Source organism: Anguilla anguilla, chromosome 13 (assembly GCF_013347855.1).
Source record: "Anguilla anguilla isolate fAngAng1 chromosome 13, fAngAng1.pri, whole genome shotgun sequence".
Classification (NCBI taxonomy): domain Eukaryota; kingdom Metazoa; phylum Chordata; class Actinopteri; order Anguilliformes; family Anguillidae; genus Anguilla; species Anguilla anguilla.
This window is the reverse complement of record NC_049213.1, coordinates 1,481,152-1,507,905: the sequence shown is the minus strand read 5'-3', so window position 1 is coordinate 1,507,905 and position 26,754 is coordinate 1,481,152. Positions and strand designations below refer to the sequence as shown.

The 26,754-nt window shown below is 45.7% G+C and overlaps 1 protein-coding gene across 12 annotated transcripts in view; it reads left to right on the top strand.

Annotated features, from left to right (window-relative positions):
- The window catches only part of grip2b (glutamate receptor interacting protein 2b), a 363,734-nt gene that overhangs the window by 262,989 nt on the left and 73,991 nt on the right, over positions 1 to 26,754 (top strand). For 7 of the 12 annotated variants that reach the window (XM_035389243.1, XM_035389238.1, XM_035389242.1 and 4 more), the window contains exons 2-3: positions 14,916 to 14,996; positions 21,128 to 21,263. In XM_035389243.1, coding sequence (XP_035245134.1) covers positions 14,916 to 14,996; positions 21,128 to 21,263 — 217 coding nt within the window. The remainder of the gene's footprint in view (positions 1 to 14,915; positions 14,997 to 21,127; positions 21,264 to 26,754) is intronic. The other 5 variants (XM_035389239.1, XM_035389244.1, XM_035389246.1 and 2 more) reach the window with 1 other exon arrangement.

The window sequence follows — 26,754 nt, the reverse complement described above, 5'->3', positions numbered from 1 at the left end:
TGTGCGTCCACCCACCTTGCAAACACTGCTCTATCGCATGCATGCTAATGACTAGATGTCACAAGCAGCCATTTTTGTAGTGTTTATTAGTCCATGTACCTACTTGTAGTTCTGGGTTTTGCACAAACATGGAGAAGGTCATCTTGTTGCTTGAGAAGGAATGATCCTTCCAAATGGAAAAGGTGCATTACTTAAACAGAATGTTTGGTTGCACAGCTAGATTTTTGAGTGGACAAACATGCTAGATGGATCCTGTCATCGTCATCCCTCCTGCTAAGCATTTTCATCATATTTTCATCCTCATCATTGAAAAGCACTTAATAAACGTGTATTTTCACCATATTAACTGTGCTCTGGAAGCAAGATTGCGGGCGGGGGGAGGCTCCTGTGGGAACGCTGGGATGTTTCTGGAGTTAAGAGCCTTACCGCTGTTTCTCATCCTCACTCTTCCCCATCAGCAGGCTTCCCTCAGAGGCTGCAAGCCATGCTCCCTCAGGTGTAGTACCTGTGAGAGTCTCCAAAATGTGAGGACACAGCCCAAGGCTGGGGCTTCTGGGGACTGTCTGGCTAATGTTTGCTAAGTAGGTCACACGTCATATTTTATTTTTACGTTGTTTTCCCTTTTTACCAGTCTCCTGGTGCAAAGAAATAAAAGATGAAAATAATGGACTAATCTGCAATATTTTTAGCGAAGCCCGGAGGCGGTGCGCGGGCGGAGTCGCTTGGTTTGGAGCAGAAGTGGGAGTCACGCTACGCTACGCTCTGTAATGCTCCCCCAGCAGGGACAGCGCTGAGTAATGACGCTCCGCTCCGGAGAGCGCCGGCGCTGTGGGGGAGAGGCAAAGCCGAAAAAACGCACGCTGCGCTCCCGCCCCCCACCCCAATCCCCCGTTACCTGGGCAGCCAGGGAGAGAGCTTCCATGGGTTTAGCGCCAGCAGTGTTAGCGGCTGTGGGAAGCTCAGGATCAGCATCACCAGACGCACGTGGCTATCTATCAAAGCAGTGCTGCTGAGAGCGGAAACGCTTTTAAAGTCTCCGTCAGCGAGGGACGCAAAGCTTGATGTATTCCTCAGACTGCCTTGGAGACTGGTACACACTGCAGGGACTGTCTTAGAGACTGGTACACACTGCAGTGACTGCCTTAGAGACTGGTACACACTGCAGGGACTGCCTTAGAGACTGGTACACACTGCGGGGACTGCCTTAGAGACTGGTACACACTGCGGGTTTCAGGGACTGCCTTAGAGACTGGTACACACTGCAGGGACTGTCTTAGAGACTGGTACACACTGCGGGGACTGCCTTAGAGACTGGTACACACTGCAGGGACTGTCTTAGAGACTGGTACACACTGCAGGGACTGCCTTAGAGACTGGTACACACTGCGGGGACTGCCTTAGAGACTGGTACACACTGCAGGGACTGCCTTAGAGACTGGTACACACTGCAGGGACTGCCTTAGAGACTGGTACACACTGCAGGGACTGCCTTAGAGACTGGTACACACTGCGGGGCCTGCCTTAGAGACTGGTACACACTGCAGGGACTGCCTTAGAGACTGGTACACACTGCAGGGACTGCCTTAGAGACTGGTACACACTGCAGGGACTGCCTTAGAGACTGGTACACACTGCGGGGACTGCCTTAGAGACTGGTACACACTGCGGGTTTCAGGGACTGCCTTAGAGACTGGTACACACTGCAGTGACTGCCTTAGAGACTGGTACACACTGCAGGGACTGCCTTAGAGACTGGTACACACTGCAGGGACTGCCTTAGAGACTGGTACACACTGCGGGGACTGTCTTAGAGACTGGTACACACTGCAGTGACTGTCTTAGAGACTGGTACACACTGCGGGGCCTGCCTTAGAGACTGGTACACACTGCGGGGACTGTCTTAGAGACTGGTACACACTGCAGGGACTGCCTTAGAGACTGGTACACACTGCAGTGACTGCCTTAGAGACTGGTACACACTGCAGGGACTGCTTTAGAGACTGGTACACACTGCGGGGACTGCCTTAGAGACTGGTACACACTGCGGTGACTGTCTTAGAGACTGGTACACACTGCAGGGACTGTCTTAGAGACTGGTACACACTGCGGGGACTGCCTTAGAGACTGGTACACACTGCAGTGACTGCCTTAGAGACTGGTACACACTGCGGAGACTGCCTTAGAGACTGGTACACACTGCAGGGACTGCCTTAGAGACTGGTACACACTGCAGTGACTGCCTTAGAGACTGGTACACACTGCAGGGACTGCCTTAGAGACTGGTACACACTGCGGGGACTGCCTTAGAGACTGGTACACACTGCAGGGACTGCCTTAGAGACTGGTACACACTGCGGGGCCTGCCTTAGAGACTGGTACACACTGCGGGTTGCAGTGACTGCCTTAGACGACTTACTCTAGCTACTTGCTTTGACAGTAACAACCTACTGCTAAATGTTTCACTTTGTTTTACTCCGGCACTGTCCCACATTTTTCATCTTCAGATTGGAGAATGTACATTCAGAACAACTTACCTGGGAATCAAATACTTGGATTACATTCCTAAAAATGAGCTTTAGTGAATATGGAATTCATTCCCTCTGAATGGTTTTGCCTAAAATCTCTCATTAGCCAATCACAGTCTCACATATTGAATGTGACTCTGACTCACACAGGCTGTCAGCAGACAGAAATGAGACTGTTTTCTCCTTTAACTGTCAGTCGGCTGAAATCATTATATTTACATTTCGGCTTCTTCAAATGCCTCCCACTTCACTTTTCTTGTATTCAGAAGCCTGAGATGTACAGTACATGGTTTTGGTGCCTGCTGGTTGTGCGTTCATTGTATTGGATGTGTACTGGTTGTGTGTTCATTGTATTGGATGTGCACTAGTTGTGTGTTCATTGTATTGGACGTGTACTGGTTGTGTGTTCATTGTATTGGATGTGTACTAGTTGTGTGTTCATTGTCTTGGATGTGTACAGGTTGTGTGTTCATTATGTTGGATGTGAGTTTATTTTTTGTTAATTGTGTGTTTATTGTATTGGATGTGTGTTCGTTGTGTTGGGTGCGTGTTTATTTTTTTGCAAATGTGTTTGTTGTGTTGGGTGCGTGTTTACTGTATTGTGTTAATAATGCTTATGAATCATGGGTTGTAGTTTTCACACAGTTTTAATTTGCACTTAAAACAGCAGCTCATTGATAATACAAATGTGCACATTTCAATTCTAAAAGCCATCTTATCGGTACAGCAGTCAATGCATGTGTCGTTAGGATGTGCCACCTTGTCGGTATTTTGAACACATCCCCAGCGTTCACTGTGTTGCATGTGCACAGGTTCACAGTGTTGGATGTGCACAGGTTCACTGTGTTGGATGTACACAGGTTGACTGTGTTGGATGTGCTCACTGTGTTGGATGTGCACAGGTTCACTGTGTTGGATGTGTACAGGTTCACTGTGTTGGATGTGCTCACTGTTTTGGATGTGTACAGGTTCACTGTGTTGGATGTGCTCACTGTTTTGGATGTGCACAGGTTCACTGTGTTGCATGTGCACAGGTTCACCGTGTTGATGTGCTCACTGTGTTGGATGTGCACAGGTTCACTGTGTTGGATGTGCTCACTGTGTTAGATGTGCACAGGTTCACCTGTATAGGGGCGACATAGCTCAGGAGGTAAGACCGATTGTCTGGCAGTCGGAGGGTTGCCAGTTCAAACCCCGCCCTGGGCGTGTCGAAGTGTCCTTGAGCAAGACACCTAACCCCTAACCCCTAACTGCTCTGGCGAATGAGAGGCATCAATTGTAAAGCGCTTTGGATAAAAGCGCTATATAAATGCAGTCCATTTACCATTTGTTGGATGTGCACAGGTTCACAGTGTTGCTTGTGCTCACTGTGTTACATGTGCACAGGTTCACTGTGTTGGATGTGCTCACTGTGTTTCGCCACTCCACCTGAAGCTGGTCTTAGCGGTGTCACCAGCAGTGGAGACGTCTGAAGTTAAAAGTTGAAGTGCAGCTTGTTTTTAAAGGATTCTCAGAAGTTGAATCTCTGTGCCTTCGCTGTGAAATAGTGAGTTATCTCTCATTCACGCAGCTTATAATTTGCAGCCAATTATTACTCTAATTACTGGGTTTTTTTTTCTTCACAATAGCTTATTTCCCTATGCTATTCTAAGAGATGTTACAAAAGAAACTAAATTATATGGACACTCAAAGTGTGCTTGTTCCTCTAAAACTGCAGGTGTCTGCTTTGTAAATGGCGGGAACGACGTCATACCTGAGAAGAGCACCTAAAACTGTCCGTTGCACGCAAATGTGAAGAAGTGGTTATGGAGGATATGGAACCCTCTGGAAACAGAAGCTCAGTTCTGTTGGAGCTGCTCTTATTTCTTATTTGCTGCTGTGACCTTATTTCGAGTGTTGTCACCGGGAAGCGCTTTCGTGGCTGTCCTGAATTCATCACCGTTAATTGGCTGGCAAGAAATGTATTGGGGTGGAATGTTACTCTTGAAACACCAGCATACAACTTGTAATACAAATTATGTTGAATACTTTCATATTAATTAAACCTTTTGCTGCAAACATGTAAGTGTTGATGTTATAGTATTGGCCAAAGACCATTTTTCAGTATTAGTAATGGTCCACCACAAATTTGAATTGTAATACTAGGCTACTTAATAATTTTGCATGTTTACAAATTTTTGTTTTCATAATTCAGAAGATGTTATTTGGTTAACAGCCAGTGGATAAAACAATAATTAATGCAACTGAAATTTTTAGGCTTAGCAAAAAATAATACATTAGAACAGTTGGTGAAATTTTTTGAAACAGCTACAATGTGGTGATCAAAAGGCTCTGCTTTTTACTCACAATGGCTCATATTTTCATAATTATCATCACTTCCCATGGCACAGTGCTGCCAGTAGCATAATGGACTATAACATGACTCATTTTGTTTGGTAAATTATGGCAAAAAGATGATTTGGGACATGGTGTTAGGGACATTTGCGTCAGAGTACAGAACTGCGTATATAACTGCTTCCTCTCACGGTGCTAGGCAGGTGCTAGGTGTGTGTTTGCCATGACTTACTGAAACCCGAGAAATACCTTTCAAGACTTTCACAACTTCAGAATTTTTTTTTTTTTACATTGCTGTTCAGTAATTCAGGTTAAGTACCTTGCTCAACTGCAGCGCCTTAGTTAGGAATCAAACCTGCAACCTTTCTATCACAAGCCAAATTCCCTGAGCATTATATTACACTGCCACCCAGTGTTTAATCTTAACGCTGTTTTGGATATCTGTTTTAGAATAGTTGTTTAGGAGCATTAAAATGATAGGAGACTCATTTAGCCACAGTAGTACATCTGAGATTATCAGAATATGTACTTGAATGACTTTGATCCTTTAGATACTTGAGAAAACCTGAAGCACTACTATAAGCATTATTATAGTTTTTCACCAACAGGGCTTTCTACACCTTTTAAAATTCAGTCCATGCATCTTTATTTAGGGCTGACAGCCGAACAGGATAGCACGCTGAGAGATTTGACCGCTCCCATGGTGTGGGGTGCGTGAAATCCCTGAAATTCCACTGAAAAAATGCTCTGCAGCGAAGCCCATCAGTTGCCCTCTGCTCTCACCACGTCTGGGCTGAATACATGTTTGAAAAAATGTAAAGCTTTAGATGTAACAGAGTTTGCAAAACAACCCAGCAGATCCTGGAGAATTTTAAACAAGGCGTGTTGCTAACCAAGACGTACCATAGTTTCAGACTTTTGTTCTGAATGCTAGTGCAAATACACAGACATTTCTATTAAAATTGTCAGTATCCTGCAGTAATGGTTTTGGTGTCAAACTGGTTAAGGTACATATCCAGGTCTTGTGACCAGCAGGCAGCTCATAACAGAGGAACCAGCAGCTGCCCTGTTCTGGAATGTTCAGTATCCCAGTGTGCCTGTAAGGGGTCACAGGTTAGAGCCCTGGAATCTGTGCTCGACCTTGGCCGTATAAATGCTCCTGTAAATTAAATATCTCAGCAAATTCTGGATAAGATTCTCCAGTTTAACAAATGTGCTACCTTATCTTAAAATATCAGACATTCTAAACAGTCCCCCTCAGAGTACTTTAAACTTACTTACAGTTATCACAATCATTCCAGCTATGCTGTAAATTAGCTAAATTGGCAGAACTGCAACACTAGTTAGCTAGCTACAAACTAGAGCTATATAGGGTTAACTTAATTGACTAACAGCAAACAAGCCAATTGTTGCAACCATATGACCTTGTCTGGTAAAATGGACTGAGGTAACTGGCTAGCTAATGTAGCTAGCTAGATTGATAACAATATTTAAATTTACCTTCATAATTGTCAATGTAACTTGAAGCGTATAGTTTGAAACCTTTCGTCTTTTTTACTAGTGCAGGCACTGGACATGAATTGGACAATCCTGTGAACTCCGTTCACCTATTATATTTTTTAAAAGTCTGCAGGATCCACTGAGACACAACATGCCCCATGTAGTGCCTTCTTATTCTTATTTTTCATAAAAATAAAATTCTTACACTATTTTATTTACTAGCACCTGTTCACAATGACAATTATAATTGTTGCATAATGCTGATGTGTAATTCTGATATCAAGCTTGTATAATTTATTTAGTTCATTTTAGTGTGCTTTAGTTCATTTAGTGTATTGCATTGTTGAGGAGGCCTACACTTGTACATGCAATTTTCATTTAAATAGGAGCATGCACATAGTTTCATAGTTCCATTTTGTTTGAACCCGATTGAACATGACTTGTAAAATGCATTGAGTCGATTTGTGTGTTTTGGACACATAAACTAAACACAGACATGCATAAAATAATATGCAATCTTACACACACACTCATACACACACATGCCCACACACATACACACACTCACGTGCACTCATGCACGCACACACACACATATGCACACATGCACACACACACACATATACACACAGGCACACACACACACACACACACACACACACACACACACAAATGCGCACACACACACACACACACACACACACACACACACAAACGCGCACACACACGCACACACACACGCACACACACACGCGCACACACACGCGCACACACACACACACAAACACACACACTCACGCACACATACACACACATACTCACACCTACATGTACACACGCGCACACAAACACACACATACTCACACAAACACACACATACTCACACTCACGCGCGCACACACATACACACACAGACACACACACAGACACACACACGCACTTTTCTCCAGGCTGTCCTTGCTCACCCACCCAGTCCTGGTGGCTTGTCAGTGCTGTTCCAGTAGTCTGTCCCTGCTGGTCCTGTGGGCTGGATGTCCAGCCCTCCCCCATTGCGTTTACAGGCTGCAGATAACACCCGTCCTCTGAGGCCATGTTGTTAGTCTTGAGCAGACGAGCTTTCCTCATTTTTCACAGTGTGCAAGTACATGTTCAGTTCTCTCCTGTGGCTTTGCAGAGATAAAGAGGAGAGTGCTAACATTGAGTCCAAATATCTTTGTGTTTAAGGGGCTGTTTTTTTGAAGGGGGGGGGGGGGGGGGGGGCGGGAGTCAGACAGAAACGCAACCTATGAACAGAGATTTGTTCTTCCTGACGCTGGAACATTTAACAGTTATTCAGACTGCTTCAGAGAACTCCTGTCTCTGTATTTTACAAAGATGGAACCATCTGTTTGATTACATCCAAACATGCTTAACTGCACTGAAGCTGACCGAAATTGAGAGAGGAAAAAACTGTGGTATTCTGGGATACATTTCTATGTGTCAGATGAGCTTCCATTCATATACAGCAGCCTGGGAGTCCTGCAGACATACAGCACCATAAACCCAAGTGGCGTGTGAAATTGATCCTGCCCTAACAGTCTTTCTGAACATTGATTACCCAGCGCTCACATTGAATAGCTTGCACTGGGACTAAAGGCCGTGCATATTGATTGCAGGCTGGCACTTCCATGCCCTGAAGAAACACTGCCAGCCATCGCCAACGTTATCCACTCAGTTATAGCCTCCCATTTATTATTGTTAAATCAGTTAAGTAAGTAAAGACTGTTTGAAAAGGAGACTTAGATAATAAATGTGTCATTAAAATGACTTATAGTCATTACCAGGGCTGCCCAACCCTGTTCCTGGAGATTTGCTGTCCTGTAGGCTTTCAATCCTAAACAAAGCACACCTTATTCAACAGCTAGAGCAGAGCTGCCCAACCCTCCAGTAACAGGGTTGGGCTGCCCTGATCATTACTGTGTGGGGACAATATGCCTGGGTTACACCGTGTGCCTCTGTATAGTTTTACTCATTAAATGCATAGCCATCTTCATCATTCTTATCAAGGAGTTTCAAGAAGCCAGCTTAATGTGCTTTGACACTTAAAGCATACACGCTGTTGTCAGTCACCGCCATTCTGTGGTGACACATTTGGTCAAATACACACACTGGCTGCCACAGTGGTTGCAACTAAAATGGTGCAAGCTGTTCATTTTTGTCCCCTGTATGGGACATGAGGTCTTAACCTCAAGAATCATACATTCTACTATGCTGAAACCTGCACTACAAGGGGCATTCAGTAAAAATAAAATAAATAATATTTTTGAAAATTTTTCATTACAGCCTTTTGTCATCCAACACATTTGTTTGTCAAAAAATGTAAATACTTAAAACTTGGTGGTAAACATCTGGGAATCGGCACATTTTAAGTCAGTTTCTTTTCTGTTTCAAATTAAGATGGACTGTCCTTCAATTTTTCCTCTAATGAAGGGGATTCGAGACACATAGGCAACATCGCGGGGATTCTTTGAAATTAATGATCATGATGGAAACGCAATTAAGAAAAAGGAAGTGAAAGCTTCCATCCACACACGAGTGTTGGCCTGCGTTCCAGCTTCGGCTAATTATAACTCAGTGGTAGAACATTAGCAGACGACCTCCAGTGGTACTGGGGTTCAACAGGGTGGGGTGTGAGGGACCCCTGCAGGGGTGGGGGGTGGCTTTGTGAGGACCGGTGGATTTGTGGGGACCGAGTACAGATCTCTGAGTCCCTGCTGTAGCTGACTTCATCAGGAGTGTGGGGACCCTTTAAAAAAACAGAGATGGGTACATTGAGTACATGTATGGAGATGATGCTCTGTATTGTGTGTGATTGTGCGTTTCTGTGTTTGCGTGGATGTTTGTGTGTGTGTGTTTTTGTGTGGGAGTGATGTGTGTGTGGTTGTGTGTGCACGTATGTGTGTTAGATTATGTGTGTATTTGTGTGTGTGTGTGTGTGTGCATGTGTGTGTGTAGGTGTGTGTGCGTGTGAGATTGTAAGTGTTTGTGTGTGTCAGTTTGCGTGTGAGTGTGTGTGTGTGTGTGTGTGAGATTGTGTGTGTATGTGTGTGGGTGTGTGTGAGAGAGAGATTGTGTGTGTGTGTGATTGTGTGTGTATGTGTCTGTGTGTGAGTGTGTGTGTGAGAGATTGTGTGTGTGAGTATGGGTGTGTGTGTGTGTGTGTGAGAGATTGTGTGGGTGTGTGTGTGTCTGTGTGTGTAGGTGTGTGTATGTGTGATTGTGTCTGTGTGTGAGTGTGTGTGTGTGTTTGTGAGATTGTGTGTGTGAGTGTGTGTGTGTGTGTGTGTGTGAGAGAGAGATTGTGTGGGTGTGCGTGTGTCTGTGTGTGTAGGTGTGTGTGTGTGAGATTGTAAGTGTGTGTGTGTGTGTGTGTGTGTGCACCTCTGTTAGTAGTGGGCTCCTATCTCCAGAACTGCAGCCCTGCTCTCCTGTATTGTCTCTCAGCTGCTGTGACACAGATAATGTGGGGTAATTAAGCTTTAAATGTGCTGTGTGAATGAAAGAGAACGCACAGCGTCTCCCCATTAGGACCACAGCATTTATCTCCCTGCTAATTAGAGGCCTGCTAATTGAAGGGATAAGCGTTCAGAAAGTTTGGAAACAGCTGAATAGTTGCACCGAAGGGAAATATTTCACTAAATTTTGTACATTTATGTCAGGGCCGGATTTACCACAGAACATACAAAATACAAATACCAAACCTGCTGCCTGGCATTTTCACCCCAATTATGGGTCTTTAAGTTGGGTTCGTAGTAGGAGCAGTAGGGTTAATATTTGAGGATGATGTTGTGTTCAGAGACCAAGTGCAAATGTAGGAGATCTGGGGAGTATCTCGTTACATTGTTGCCACTTGGTCACAACAATGATCACGTGATTGGTTAATGTAGTCCTTCCTTTTAGCGAATCCGAATGTTTATTGCTGTTTAAAGGTAGTTGCCTCTTTGCTGTTTGCTGATGCTGCTATGAAGAAAATCCTTTCTTTTTTTGCAAACTGCACAGGATGTTGCTCCCCCAGTCAGAGGGTAACCTCCTTCGTGAATTTTAAGAGAGTTGGTTAGTCCACGAAATGAAGCACATAGCATAAGAAGCAGATGACTCTGTGCTTCCTAAGTTAGCCAACGTGGCAGTAAATTGCTTCCATTATTAGGCTTTTTCTAAGCCCTCCAGCAACAGGATTAAGGCTGACTGTCCCATCGCTGCAAACGCTGATATGGCCCGAGTCTCTTTACGGTGGAGAGGGCCGGTCGGGTGACGGCAGTGGCAGCGGGGGTGGGGGTGGTAATCTCCACTGTGGCGCAGAGCTCTGCACCCCAGCAGAATAGAGGTGAGATAAGATCTTTAAAAGGAACCACCCTGGGTTCCTGCGATGGCCTTTTGGTGGCTTTTTCCCTCGGTGCTTCTGTGACTCTTAGTTACAGTCTTTTGCTTGGAGGAGAACAAGCCTTAAACCAGCATGGCAGAAGTTTGAGTCCCAGATGAGGTGAAGCCGAGTCGAGTGTGGTTGGTTAACGAATTCAGGAAATTTGTCAGCTGTATACTGTTTGTACGTTATTGTAGTATAATATGCACTCTGCACAGTGCACAGTAAGATTCAAGAATCTCTGGTGAGTCCGTGGCATTATACCAGTGAAGAGGGAGGGATGTGGGGCTGAACTTTATTGCCTTTTCCAGTTATTTGCTCTAAATATACATTCCATCTCACTGACATATTTACTTGTAAATTCATCCAACAACAACAATCCAAAGAAAAACGTGATAAAACATTATTCATTAATTGTAGGCATTTAGCGTACGCTCTTATCCAGGGCAACTTGCACAACGTTTTACACAGCATTTACATTGCATCCATTTATACAGCTGGACATACACTGAAGCAATGCAGGTTGAGTACCTTGCTTAAGGGTACAACGGCAGTGTCCTACCCAAGAATCAAAGCTGCAACCGTTAGGTTAGAAGACCAACTCTTTATTGGGATGGCAGGTATGCCATCCCGCCAAGTTACGCCTTGGCGGGGGCATGTGCATTACACTACACATAGAGAAATAAATAAACAAGTACATTTAAATTACCTCATCTTCAGCTGTGGCATGCTAATTCGTATTTTAATTGTCCTGGGCAGGCTCTTACTAAACTAATGAGCCATTTAAACAGGCCACCATATAAATATTCTGTGTATGCAGAAATGAGCTGCAGTATGGTGCCTGAGTCCTGGATGGGCTGTTATGTTATTGCCTAATTTCTTACTGGGTCAAATTATTATTCCAATTATTTTAACATATCCAACAAATAAGCTTTGTCATTGGCAAATTAAATACTCACCCTCCACTTTATTAGGTACACATGCTCGTTAACACAAATAGCTTGCTCCTCCAAACAGGGAATCCTGTGGCTGCAGTATGAAAAGCATGCAGACTGGGCGAAGTGCTTTAGTTGTTGTTTTGACTAAACACTAGAATGGGTGTGATCTAAAAGACTTTGACCGTGGTATGATTGGTAGTGTAAGCCTGGTGGTTCCAGCATCTCAGAATGCAGAAGACCACGCCGGGTTCCACTCTGTCAGCTAAAAGCAGGGAGATGGGGCTCCAGTGGGCAGGGAGATGGGGCTCCAGTGGGCAAGGAGATGGGGTTGCAGTGAGCAGGGAGATGGGGCTCCAGTGAGCAGGGCGATGGGGTTGCAGTGAGCAGGGCGATGGGGCTCCAGTGGGCAGGGAGATGGGGCTGCAGTGAGCAGGGAGATGGGAATGCAGTGAACAGGGAGATGGGGCTCCAGTGAGCAGGGAGATGGGGCTCCAGTGGGCAGGGAGATGGGGCTCCAGTGAGCAGGGAGATGGGGCTCCAGTGAGCAGGGAGATGGGGCTGCAGTGAGCAGGGAGATGGGGCTGCAGTGAGCAGGGAGATGGGGCTGCAGTGAGCAGGGAGATGGGGCTGCAGTGAGCAGGGAGATGGGGCTCCAGTGAGCAGGGAGATGGGGCTCCAGTGGGCAGGGAGATGGGGCTCCAGTGAGCAGGGAGATGGGGCTCCAGTGAGCAGGGAGATGGGGCTCCAGTGAGCAGGGAGATGGGGCTCCAGTGGGGCTCCAGTGAGCAGGGAGATGGGGCTCCAGTGGGCAGGGAGATGGGGCTGCAGTGCACATGTGAGCAGGGAGATGGGGCTCAAGTGAGCAGGAAGATGGGGCTATAAATCCATAAGTAGAGTTGTTAAATACTGTTAAATACAATTATAACAAAATCAGTGTCAAAATAGTTTTTGTTCACTGAAAACACAATATAAAAGCTGAGAACATTGTAGTTACTGCACTTTGCTTTTGCAAATGCTCTTAGAACCATTTAAGGCAATGCAAAGGCAGAGTGCAGTAACTACATTTTTGGGGTCAAAGGTCAAATCAGCCATCATGGTTTTTGGGCATAAAAATTACCTCATGAATACATGTACAATTAGTGCAATATCACTGATATTGGCTGGCCAGTTAAAATACTTTAAAGCCATTTTTCTCAGTTTTACCCTTTGCGTAGTTACTGCAGTTAGGCTTTGTAGGGCAGTATAGTGGGCAGGGAGCAGAATTTGGCATAAACAGCATGAATCCATGGATCCATCCTGTCTTGTGCTAATGGTGCAGGTTGGTGATGGTGGTGGTGGTGTAATGGTGTGGGTAATTCTTCCTTGGCATACATTACCAATACCAATTGAGCATTATTTGAATGTCACAGCATACCTAAGCATTGTTGCTGACTATGTGCAACCCCACAGTCTACCCTTTCTCAGATGGATACTTCCAGCAGGATAGTGTGCCATGTCACAAAGGACACATCATCTCGAGCTGGTTCCATGAACATGACAGTGACATTGGTTTACTGCAGTGGCATGCACAGTCCCCAGATCTCAATCCAGTAGAGAACCTTTGGGATGAAGTGTAGCAGGAGATTTGTGGCATGAATGTGTGGCTGAAAAATTGGCAGGAACTGCATGATGCTGTCAAGTCAGCATGGACCAAAATCCCTAAGGAATGCTTTGAGCATCTTGGTTCAGTCCATTCCTCGAAGACTTCAGGCTGCTCTGGAGGCAAACAGGGGTCCTGCCAGGTCCTACATATGTGTACCTAATTGGTTTTTAATCTTATTTCCCACATAGATTTTTATGTTTTTTAATTTTATATTGGTCAGCAGCCATACACACCATGAACCCTGCTTCTGCTGGGCCTGGTTAGTACTTGGATGGGAGAAAGCCTGGGAAAATGTTGGAAGTGGTGTTGGGGGACCAATAGGGGTGCAATCTTCCCTCCAAAAAGAAGAACTGGAAGCTCGCTGTGTGTGGCAGTTTTTAATGTGACGTGGTCGAAATTTGAAATCTCAACCACTTTGAGAACATCCATAGCACAAGTTCAAATCTTTCTCTTGAGCGTTCAGGCCATACATACAGGAAAGACAGAACCAGTTGCTTGTGACTGGCCCCAAGCATTCAGTGAAGGAAAAGTTTTAAACAAAGGAAGAATGCGGCATGCATAAATTATGCATCCTCTAAAACCCTAATATATGCCCCAGAGTACTGCTCTATTTCACTAAAAATTACAAGACAGGCATTGAGACTTTTAAAAAGGCTGTCTGCTCCTTTCCTCCACTCATTATGCTGAGAGAAAGTTTAGTTTACTCATTCCTTCCCCAGATTGACCTCACAGAGTGAGGTCAGAGCTCATTGTCCCACATCAGTGTTTCTCAGCTGTGACCTCAGGAAGTATTCATTTCCGAAGTCATTTCGACAAGCTTCCATGACGAATCCTGAAAGGCCTGGGGCCTTTGCTCATTTGGTAGTTCATATTTACTCATACAGTATTAAATACTGTATGCTTGAAAGCACCCAATAACATCCATAATTGAAATAATAATGCTATTTGTTACTTTATGTGACCATGACGCAATCTCAGACCTTTATCTTTTCGCCCATAAAAACTCATGAGGAAAAAATTCTCTCTATCTCCTCATCCCTCTCTCTTTCTTCTTCCTCTTTTTCTTTCTCTCCCCTTTTCTCTCTCTCTTGGAATGACATAGGACTGATGTTTTACGAGATACAAGCGAGGATGTCATTGACTGTCACTGTTTGTGTTATGAATCACATCAGAAAGAAATCACATCTCCCAGTGCACTTCTGTGATTTGATTAAAGCGCAAATCATCCTCCAGAAAATGACAGGTTATAGAACATGCGAGATGGATGGCGTGTTTTGCCTAGCATTGAAAGCACTGCAAATCTATTGCTTTACAAGAACAATTGAGCATAACCTTTTAGCTTGCCTTGAGGAATGATCCTGCGTGCGGTTTGTTCTCATCATATGAACCGTTTTGAACATACTGCTCTAGGCGGAATCTGTAACTCACCCCTCCTCTGGGTTCCGCCCTCCCGCTGTCATTTCGGCTGCCCCCTTCGGGCCCTCTTCCCAGTGAAGCGACCCGTCTCTCCAGGCTGAAGTAGCGCCGCCCTGCTGGACCGGGCTAGTAATGACATTCCTTTTCTTCCTCTTTTTCAGATGACGGCCCTTACTCTAAAGGGAGCAAGGACTCCACAGGGACCGACAGTTCTCTGGCCTGTCGGAGACAGAGTATCCCAGGTACACCCGACTCCTTCACCTCGGCATCCCCCACCACACACGCACACACATATACACACACACGCACACACACTCACACACATATATACACACACACACACACACATACACACACACTCACACACATATGTACACACACACACTCACACGCACACACACATATACACACACACACACACACATTCACTCACACACTCTCTCTCTCTCACACCAACACATTCACACACACATGCTCTCTCTCTCACACATACATGCACGCACACACGCTCACACACACACACACACACACACGGAGAGAGCGCGTGCGCGCCTCGGGTGGGGAAGCGACCCAACACCCCCTAAGCGTTGGGACGCCTCTCTACCCTTTGATGCGAGCGCATGTTTTCACTGCCTCTCTCCTGGGCTGTCACATGCATGCCTGGGGTAGCTGTCTTTGGGAGGGGGGTTGCAGGGCTGCTGTATTTTTCAGTGCACTTCAGGCAAACACAAATTGTGGGAATAAGGATGGCTGCAGATCTCCCCCCGAGCCAGATATTTCATTAATGTATACGCATGCACAGGGCCTCGGAGTCCAGGCTGTTTGAGCTTGTTTTCATTATAATTACCACATGCCCCGGCTTCAAACGGGCCAGACGAAGCTCTCTCCTGATGCCATTTTAATGGACACAGAGGGCTCTGAGTATTTCATTTTTCCTTTTTATATTCCAGGTTTTTTTTTTCTTTTTTATAAAGATAAATCTCTAGGATTCAGACCACGTCCCGTGGCAAATTATTAAGGTGTGCTCACACGGGTGAATTTTATTTTATTTTTTAAAAAAATTTCAATTTTCTGATTGAAGTCGTCGTGGTAGAAAGGTGGTGCAGAAGCTGTCGCGGCTGGCGTTTGAAAGCGAGGTGAGCCGGTCTGTTAGGACCTGCGGCTCCTGTGCTCGGCGATAAAGCCGCGGGCTCGTAAACCTCTGAGCGCCGTTCAGCGCAAAGACGCCAACGGGAGCCTTTTGTTTTACGGCCGCCTCAGGTGGCGGCGCATTAAAAGGTAAAAACTCAGCTTTCGGACGCCCCGGCTCGCTTTGCGGTGTTAGTTATATCGCCTGCTTTAATGGTTAATTGAAATTATTCACGGCTGGCGTAGGAGCGAGCGCTGCCGTCATTAGTCTTTCAGGCGCTACTCTGAGGACATTCTGCGTTATCTCTCTCACAGATAGCGCTCCCCCTTCTTCTCCGCTGGTGTTGAACACGGTTGTTAATTGCTTTGGAAGTTTCCTGCGGGGGTGGAGCTGTGCGACGCGACGGAAAGTTTTTAGAGGGAGCAGAACTGTGCTTTCTGCTCCAGTGTTTACAGCGAGCCTCTCGCGCTGAGCTGCCGTTCGGCTCTTCAGTGAAGTACCATTTTAACACGCGGACAGGCAGGAAGAGCGCTCCTCGAGCACCTCTGTGTGAGCACGCCCAGTCGCTTCACACCAAGGATACCGTTTAGTGGGCTTGGGAATGAAACGCAGGGCGACCATTACGAGACCAAGGCCGCGGAAACACGTATGTGCACGGGAAGCTAATTCCGACTGGATGCCGTCATTACTGTTCACCCTCACTGAAGAGACAAATATGATTTAAATAACTTGTTACATTGTTCATTCACCTTTATTTTAGACATTTGCATTACACTGTGTCGTCTGTTAAATCTGGATGTTAGACTGAATTTATTGAGGCTTGGTACCTTGCTTAAAGGTACAACAGCAGTATGCTATTTGAGAATAACTAAGCTCAGAATTTCAATGCAAGTTCCTTCATGATGACACCGCGTAATGGTAGAAAATGGGCATTACTTTGGATAGCTGTGTGTCTTGTATAGCACCAAACTTACCATGAAAACACCATGATTGGTTCAGGATTCCCAAACACGATTAGAAATGTGCTGCATGTGGTAGACGCACGTAAAAACCAAACCTCAGTCTTCTCTGCAGTAATCAGTATTTCTGGAGCATGTTTTATGGTAATGCAAAATGCTGTTGGTACATATGAAACAATTATTTGAATTCAGTATTTAAAAAATCTGCTCAGCTGCCTCCTTGTTCATATTAACTTCAAGCCACAAAATTGATTATTGCTCTAAGATATGTGAAAATTGGCTGTATTCAGACCTGACTCTCAGGTAAAACGAGGGCGGAAAACTAGCAGTTCTTGGACGTCAATGGCCGTGATTTGAGTGACAGGGGTTTACAGTAGATGCTGGTAAAATTTAATGACGCTTCTCAAGATCCCTGAGAATTTTCAAAGCATGTTACTTATCAAAACTAATAATCCTAATTGTGTGACAAAAGAATTTTGTTCCGAATATTGCATAAAATAGATGTTTAAATAGTCAGTAGTCTGCAGGAATTGCCCTGGGGTCTACATGGTTAAAGTATTTGCCATAATTATTTGACCTGGTTGTATTAAAGTACTATTTTCCCGAACATCCAAAATAAATTTTTATTTATTTATTTATTTATTTATTTAACCTGCACTCTACATATTTTTGTTATGTTCTTCATATCTTAATTAATGTTATTTGTTTGTTTTCCACTATATAAATATGTTTATTTTATTGTTATTATTATTATTATTATAGTGCTGTGGGTCATACTTGTTTATGTGGTTTCCATATTTCTGTATTTTACCTGTAGGCAATATGATTGTAGTTGTCCTGCCAATAAAGCAAACTGTAATTGAAAAAAAAATTGAGAGAGACAGACAGACAGAGAGAGAGAGTGAGAGAGAGAGACAGACAGACGAAGAGACAGAGAGAGAGACCATGAGAATGAGTGACCACGTCATGCACACACATTATGCACACGTACAAGCTTACATGCAGACACGCATGCACTCACACACCAAACATCACTTACTGCCATTTTCGTTATAGCCTTGTTTTGTTTTTGTTTTAGTTTTTTTAGCCAGTCCATAATCTAGCAGTTGAATCACTTTACTCTATAATCTATGTCTGTCATAATCTATATTGTACATAGTCTTATTTTGTAACCTCTGCTTTGGCAACACGCGTGCTTATGTTTGTCCTGGTCTTTGAAATTAAAATTGAAATAGAGGCATTAAAGACAGTGACTCATTTATTTATTTTTTATAGTTTTACAGTCACAATACTATTATAGCTAATTGTAATTTTAGTTGTATTCATTATCGTTCATAGGTTCCTTGTACTGTTACACTGCTTGTTTTGTATATTTACTATGTGTATTTTCCTGCCAATAAAACATTGAATTGAAAATTGAGAGTTCATAAATATTATGTTACTATCATTTATGCTGTTGTTGCTGTTGCTGCTTGTTTTTTATGTTCTTACTATGATTTATTGTTGTTGTCACTACATTTTGGCAATATGTATTTTTTCAAATATATCATGCCAATAAAGCATTTGAATTTGAATTTGAGAGACAGAGGCAGAGAGAGAGAGCTGTTAGCTGCTAGCTGCATCTCCACAGCTGTGCAGGTATGGGCTTGGGGAGTGCTGCAGTTCTGCCTTAAGCCTGCCCTTCCGCCCTTCTGACCCCTGTGACCCTTCTGCCCTTCTGACCCCGTGACCCTTCTGCCCTTCTGACCCCTGTGACCCTTCTGCCCTTCTGCCCTTCTGACCCTTCTGCCCTTCTGACCCCATGACACTTCTGCCCTTCTGATCCCGTGACACTTCTGCCCTTCTGACCCCTGTGACCCCTCTGCCCCCGTGACCCCGTGACCCTTCTGCCCTTCTGACCCCGTGACCCTTCTGCCCTTCTGACCCCTGTGACCCTTCTGCCCTTCTGACCCCTGTGACCCTTCTGCCCCTTCTGACCCCTGTGATCCTTCTGACCCCTGTGACCCTTCTGCCCCTTCTGACCCCTGTGACCCTTCTGCCCCTTCTGACCCCTGTGACCCTTCTGCCCTTCTGCCCTTCTGACCCTTGTGACCCTTTTGCCCCTGTGACCCCTCTACCCTTCTGCCCTTCTGACCCCTCTACCCTTCTGACCCCTGTGACCCTTCTGCCCTTCTGCCCCTGTGACCCTTCTGACCCTTCTGACCCCTGTGACCCTTCTGCCCTTCTGCCCCTGTGACCCTTCTGCCCTTCTGACCCCCTGTGACCCTTCTGCCCTTCTGCCCCTGTGACCCTTCTGACCCTTCTGACCCCTGTGACCCTTCTGCCCTTCTGCCCCTGTGACCCTTCTGCCCTTCTGACCCCCTGTGACCCTTCTGCCCTTCTGACCCCCGTGACCCTTCTACCCTTCTGCCCCCGTGACCCTTCTGCCCTTCTGACCCCCTGTGACCCTTCTACCCTTCTGCCCCCGTGACCCTTCTGCCCTTCTGACCCCCTGTGAGCCTTCTGCCCTTCTGACCCCTGTGAGCCTTCTGCCCTTCTGACCCCCTGTGAGCCTTCTGCCCTTCTGACCCCCCGTGACCCTTCTGACCCCCGTGACCCTTCTACCCTTCTGACCCTGTGACCCTTCTGCCCCTTCTGACCCTTGTGACCCTTCTGCCCTTCTGCCCTTCTGACCCTTGTGACCCTTCTGCCCCCGTGACCCCTCTACCCTTCTGCCCTTCTGACCCCTGTGACCCTTCTGCCCTTCTGACCCCCGTGACCCTTCTACCCTTCTGCCCCGTGACCCTTCTGCCCTTCTGACCCCCTGTGACCCTTCTACCCTTCTGACCCCCTGTGACCCTTCTGCCCTTCTGACCCCCTGTGAGCCTTCTGCCCTTCTGACCCCTGTGAGCCTTCTGCCCTTCTGACCCCCTGTGAGCCTTCTGCCCTTCTGACCCCCCGTGACCCTTCTGCCCTTCTGACCCCCGTGACCCTTCTACCCTTCTGCCCCCGTGACCCCTCTACCCTTCTGCCCCGTGACCCTTCTGCCCTTCTGCCCTTCTGACCCCCTGTGACCCTTCTGCCCTTCTGACCCCCTGTGACCCTTCTGCCCTTCTGACCCCCGTGAGCCTTCTGCCCTTCTGACCCTCGTGACCCTTCTGCCCTTCTGACCCTGTGATCCTTCTGCCCTTCTGACCCCCTGTGACCCTTCTGACCCCGTGACCCTTCTGCCCTTCTGACCCCGCGACCCTTCTGCCCCTTCTGACCCCCGTGACCCCCATCAGGGCAGACAGGTTAAGGGCGGGGTTCAGGGTCGAAGGTGGAGTCACCACAGACCATGGAGCAAAATCTGGAATCTAGACCCTAATGTAGCTCATGGTTTTACCCAGATCAGATATAGCCTGGCTATGTCTTTAAAACTTTCACTTTTCAACCCAGTGTGTTCAGGTTTTCTGCTAGATGATGTTTCACCGACTTTTCACAACAAAAATGTTTAATGGGAGGTAGCTTGCAATCAATATATGGGTGTCTGTGGCCATCTTACAATGGAAGTGTGATGTTAACATGGGGCAGATGTTATTTAGAGTGGCATATGTACCTCCAAGTGTGATAGACTACCAAAGTGTCTGTTGTCATTTTGGTGCTTCACCTATGGCTAAAATTAATAGGATTTTTGGTTCCCTTTTACTAATCGTTTTGTCCTTTAAATATGTGAAACCATAACATTAGAAATCAGGGAGAATTTGATGTGTTATCAGCGCAATATAGTAAAATAAATATATTTGCTAACAAGCTGGGTGTGAAACAAACTAGTCACAGTAACGTACAAGTAAACTCCAAATTAAAATAGTTAGTGTTGGTGTCGGACATAGTTTGAGGCAATAATTTTATACCCTTATTCATTTTCCCATTAGTCTGGTAAGGTGATGCAACCGGAATTCCTTATTTTGGTGCAACATTTACACCACAGTACAGTGGTCTGTGGGGAGAGCGGTTGACGTCTTTGTCGCGACTCGCTCAAGCTTTAGCCTCAGTCTGGCTGGGCAGACTCTCGGAAATGCAGCTGAGAGTCTTCAGTGTCTGAGCTGAGCACTTAAGACTCACAAATAAAGTATTTCTCATCCCAGCAACTACGACTGTCGAGGGACCCGTGTGCTAATTTGCTGGTTCTGAAGTTACCAATCCACCCTCAAGGGTGTCCTGCAGACAGGAGTTTTATTTTCTGAGACAGGAAGTTGGCCACAGGAAGTGTATTGCTGATTGCTCTTTCCCCAACTCTCCCCCTTGTGGCTGTGTTTGTGGGTAGAAGAGTTTCGGGGGGTGACGGTAGTGGAGCTGATTAAGAAGGAGGGCAGCACCCTGGGCCTCACCATCTCCGGGGGCACGGACAAGGACGGGAAGCCCAGAGTGTCCAACCTGCGGCCCGGCGGACTGGCTGCCAGGTGAGAGCTCCGCACCGACAGACAACCGGTACAACAACCTGGCAACCCAGCCCTGGGCCCCTGTGTGTGCGTGAGTGTGTGTGTATGCGTTTGTGTGTGTGTGTGTGTGTGTGTGTATGCATTTGTGTTTGTGTGTATATGTGTGTGTGTGTGAGTGCGTGCGTGGCTGGCTCCCTCCCAGCAGCAGCTCCAGAGGAAGTCACAGCTAGTCAGCGTGCACTCTGGGACCCTCCTGTCGTTTCACAGGGGCATGCTTCCCAAAGAGTCTGAGAGCGCTCGGCTAACGACACTAAAAATATGAACGCACAGAGTGATGCGCTTTGGGGGATTTACCTTCTGCCTTCAGAAAATACTGTGAGACAGAAATCGGCTTACCTGCCATGAATAATTCTGAGCCGAAATGCGGCTGTTGAAACTTGCGCTGGATGTGCATGTCTTTCTGCTCCAGGCATCTCTGCCAGAGAAACAGCAGCCCCCTCTCTTCCACACGGATACAGATTCCAGAGACTGGTCTATGTAAAAAAATCTAATAAAGGAGCATTATCATTCACTGTGAAGACCACCTTTAAACCTAGCACAGTACTCAGCAGAGTCACCTCTAAATGTGACATACCTGTCCAGTCTTGAATCTCATATAAAATGCAACAGTAATGAAAACATTATTTGAGATAAAAGGGCTTTTGCAATGTGGCTTTTGCAAAAATACATGTTTTTCATTTCCTAACCTATACATCATCAATAAGTGCGGTTCACTCAGTGTATTATTGCTATTTGCATTTCTTTGAAAACATTTGATTGTATGGAATTTTAAGTGATAAGGCAAAGATGAAACTACAATCCATTGTGAAGCATTAGGGTAAGAAACCACAACTCAACTGCAATGGTCATATGCTGGCTAGGGTGCTCCACACAGGATTACTGCCTGTAGAGGCAGTATGCGTGTGCGCGCGTGTGTGTGTGTGTGTGTGTGTGCGTGTGTGTGTGTGTGTGTGCGTGTGCGTGCGTGTGCATGTGCATGTGTGTGTGTGTGTGTTTGCATTTGTGTGTGTGTGTGTGTGTTTGCATTTGTGTATGTGTGTGTGTGTGTATCTGTGTAGGTGTGTATGTGTGTGTGTGTGTGTGTGTGTGTGCGTTTGGGGTGGGTGGGTGGGGTGGCTGGTCTTTGTGAATGTTTATAGTGCTGAAATACGGATGGTGCCAAAATATATTAAAATTTAATACAAAGGAAATGTGAACTGGGAAGAAAGATATTAATTCTAAAGCTGATTAATCATTCATCAGCTGTTGAGTGAAAACATAGTCATTAAACACAGAAGATAATATAAGTTTCCCAGTGAACCACTGTTCAGTAAGCACAGCGCACACTGGGAAGCCGTACGTGTGATAAGGTGGATCATGCCCACACATCGTGATTATGGATAATGCTGTTTTCAGTGCGCTTCAGAAGACAGGACTGTAGCTTTTACTGCAGCTCACCCCCTGACCTGCTGAGTGATGTTTGCGTTTGCCCATGTTTGCACTTGAAGGTTCAGAAGTGATACAGATATATGAAGGTGCCTTGAATTGCCCGTATTCTTTTCTTTTTAAGCTCTTAATGGTAACAAATGAGTGATCCTACTAAAGTAGATGACCTGCATGAAGGTTGAGTTAAGTTCTGGTGGCCTATGAGCTTGGCATTGGAAATGCATTGAAGATGAGAGTACATGGTGAAAACAGGGCATTCCACCCACCATAGAGAGAATCCAGCACTCTGTCAAGACTGAAAGACTGAGCAACTATGAGCTGTTTCAAAGTCTGTCATTTTGTTCTTCCCATAAAATACTCCTGTCTTGACTGATATTTTACCATGTGCAGAACTTTAGTTATATTGATTTAGATTGTTCCATGTGTCTCACCATTGGTGGATTGTGTTTAGATATTTTTGGGTAAGTTTAGTACATTCTAAACTGTTTGTGCAGATTGAACTCTTTTGCTCATGTCCTTATCAAGATAATTTCTGTAAATACGGAAAAGCAATGGTCCTTGCTGAGTTAAGATAAAATTTGTGTCCTACCCTGCAGCCAATTCCTACAGACTTCCTTTTGAGAATAAGCAGTCCAAATTCATTTTGGGCTTCCAAATATATAATACATGAGTTTCAGTCAAAAGCTTTTCACTGAAACTTCCAAAAGTTTGGCAACCCTGCAAAAACCATGCTGGCTATCGCTTAAGGTTCTGCTTTTTCAAGGAACAATTCCAACTTTAGAATTATGATAGATTCCTGTATTCTGCAGATCCAGTACTGGCAACTTTGTAGTTTCCTGGATCAATCCCGTATCCTTTCTTGTATATTAATACATCACTCCCAGTCATTTGGCATGTCTACAGTTTATAGAGCGTGTGTAAAAACACCTGTCCGTGGTTTATAGAAGATTTCCCCAGCTCTTTGAGCACTCCTGGATAAACGCTGTCAGGGCTTCCTGTCTTATTTGTCACACGTTTTGTCATTTTTAAGCTCTTCTTCATTCCTCAGCTCAATATTTGCTAGAACTTTCTGAATACAGGATAAGCTTTCAGGCATATTTCAACTCTGGTAAAGCTGTCAACAAAGTAACTGTCTAGTGTGTCAATAATGTCCTTATTCTTATAAAGCAAAGCTCCTTCCTTATTTTTAACGCACTTAACCTCTTCCTTGACTAACCTTTTTCTACTGCAATATTGAAATAGGATTACTTATTTTGGTGCAAGGGTAGTTTGTATTTCAAAGAGTATAGTAGCTGCCTTTATTTATATTTTTAACCAGCATTCATACATATTACGATATTCTACATGCTTACCTTGGTACTGCAATGTTAATATTGTTTTGCCTTTAACTCCCCAATAAAGATTTATTTATGTGCAAGAATAACCCTTTTCAAATTTGTACCACTCTTCATTCAGTTTTGCAATCAGTCAGTTGCCTCCACTCTATATTACTTAAATTATCTTGTATCTTATAAACATCAGCTCATTTGTCAACAAAAAAAAAAACCTTTTGAGGAGGCAGGAGGTCCCAAATTACCAAAATACATCAAAGGGCTCCACCACCCCAAACTGAAAATCCTGTCAGGATTATTTCACTAGAGTTGATACAAAATTGATTTCCCTGTCATAGGCTGACTAACAACCCTGCATCTATAACTGTTTCTCAGCTAATAGAGGTGCGACGGAAGTCACCCTTTTTCATAACCCGCTGACGCGTTAGCTAATCTGACTCAGGCTGTAGCAGTGGCCTGGGCACTGACTCATAACCCGCTGACGCGTTAGCTAATCTGACTCAGGCTGTAGCAGTGGCCTGGGCACTGACACATAACCTGCTGATGCGTTAGCTAATCTGACCCAGGCTGTAGCAGTGGCCTGGGCACTGACTCATAATCCGCTGACGCGTTAGCTAATCTGATTCAGGCTGTAGCAGTGGCCTGGGCACTGACACATAACCTGCTGATGCGTTAGCTAATCTGACCCAGGCTGTAGCAGTAGCCTGGGCACTGACTCATAACCCGCTGATGCATTAGCTAATCTGACTCAGGCTGTAGCAGTGGCCTGGGCACTGACTCATAACCCGCTGACGCATTAGCTAATCCGACTCAGGCTGTAGCAGTAGTCTGGGCACTGACACATACCAACTGATGCGTTAGCTAATCTGACTCAGGCTGTAGCAGTAGCCTGGGCACTGACTCATAACCCGCTGACGCATTAGCTAATCTGAATCAGGCTGTAGCAGTGGCCTGGGCACTGACTCATAGCCCACGGACACGTTAGCTAATCTGACTCAGGCTGTAGCAGTAGCCTGGGCACTGACTCCTAACCGGCTGACGCATTAGCTAATCTGAATCAGGCTGTAGCAGTGGCCTGGGCACTGACTCATAGCCCGCGGACACGTTAGCTAATCTGACTCAGGCTGTAGCAGTAGCCTGGGCACTGACTCATAACCCGCTGACGCATTAGCTAATCTGAATCAGGCTGTAGCAGTGGCCTGGGCACTGACTCATAACCCGCTGACGCGTTAGCTAATCTGACTCCGGCTGTAGCAGTAGCCTGGACACTGACTCATAACCTGCTGACGCGTTAGCTAATCTGACTCAGGCTGTAGCAGTAGTCTGGGCACGGACTCATAACCAGAGCATCTAGGTCCATACGGCACACGAGACAGCTCTCTTTACAGCACGCTGGTTAGCCGATCCGCCCTGACGCTGGAGATGACTGTTCAACTCTTCACCCTTCCCCCGCTCTGATGGCGTCAGAGAGGCTGCACGGTGGAATGGCATTTATAGACTTATTACCAAGCAGCCAAAACCGGGCTGCGTTTCGGAAGCTCAGTTCGTGGTCTCGTTGAGAGACGTTGTTCACTAGTGGCAGTGCGGTTGGCTCCAGTATTGGCGTTTCACCCATCCATTTCAGTGTAAATCAATCATAACAATATGGTCAAAATATGAAGTCAATCATAATATTGATCTGAATATAATAAAGACATAAAATTGGCTAATTGTTTTGATCAGTCGTGGCAATGCACATCAGTATTTAAACAGATTCATGAGGCTGACTGTCAAGACCCTGTGAAAACTGAAAAGGTCACACAGATCAAATATCTGTTAAGCGAATTTTGTGCCACATCGTTACAAGACCATGAAAGTTTAACCAAACATCAGTTGCTGAGCGTTTCAGTTGTTAAGGTTTGGTGCATTTGCTCAAATATTCTTGATTCACACAGCCACGTGGAGTATCTGAATGGACAAAGGATTAGGAAAGGACGGAGGCAGAGGGGTCCATTGGCCAATGGCCACGTACCTGTCCCTCGGTGAAGGGGAATGCTGCTGTAAATTGCCTATCCCTCCAGGCTGTAGCACACATCTGCTGCAGATGAATGCCTGCTGTCCCTGTGCACTCCCTGTGGCTGTGAAAGTCACGGCGATACATTTTCTTTTACAAGTGGGTCATTCCTAAATTCAACTGGAGGCATGTCCCAGTCTGCCGTAAATTCAGCCGTACATGCAGACAGTTACCTCCTGCCTAGTCGGGCATGCCAATGAATACATTCAGTTCCCCATAACACCTGCCACCCATGAACGGGTCATATACAGGAGTCTGTGGTGAACCTTGGATTCCCTGGGAGTCTCGGTGACATCGATAGCATGCATGTGCAACTGTGCGCCCCAGCAGAGAACGCTCTTACATATGTTTCCTGTGAAGGAGCCCACTCCCTCAACATCCAGGTGATCTGCGATGCTATGTGTATTTGCAAATTATCCTGTATTAAGACACGACTCCTTTATATTGGCCAACTCTGTCATTCCTGCAGCCTTACGGGGGGATCCCCCTGGGGGGGGGGGGGGGGGGGGCTGTTAGGCGGCAATAGCTCTCTATTCATGACATGACTGAAAACACCATATATCATGCCTGTAACACTGTGAATGAAGCACCAATATCTGAGTCCTGATTCGGTCTGCTACTATATGCAATAGTCGTAGGGGAG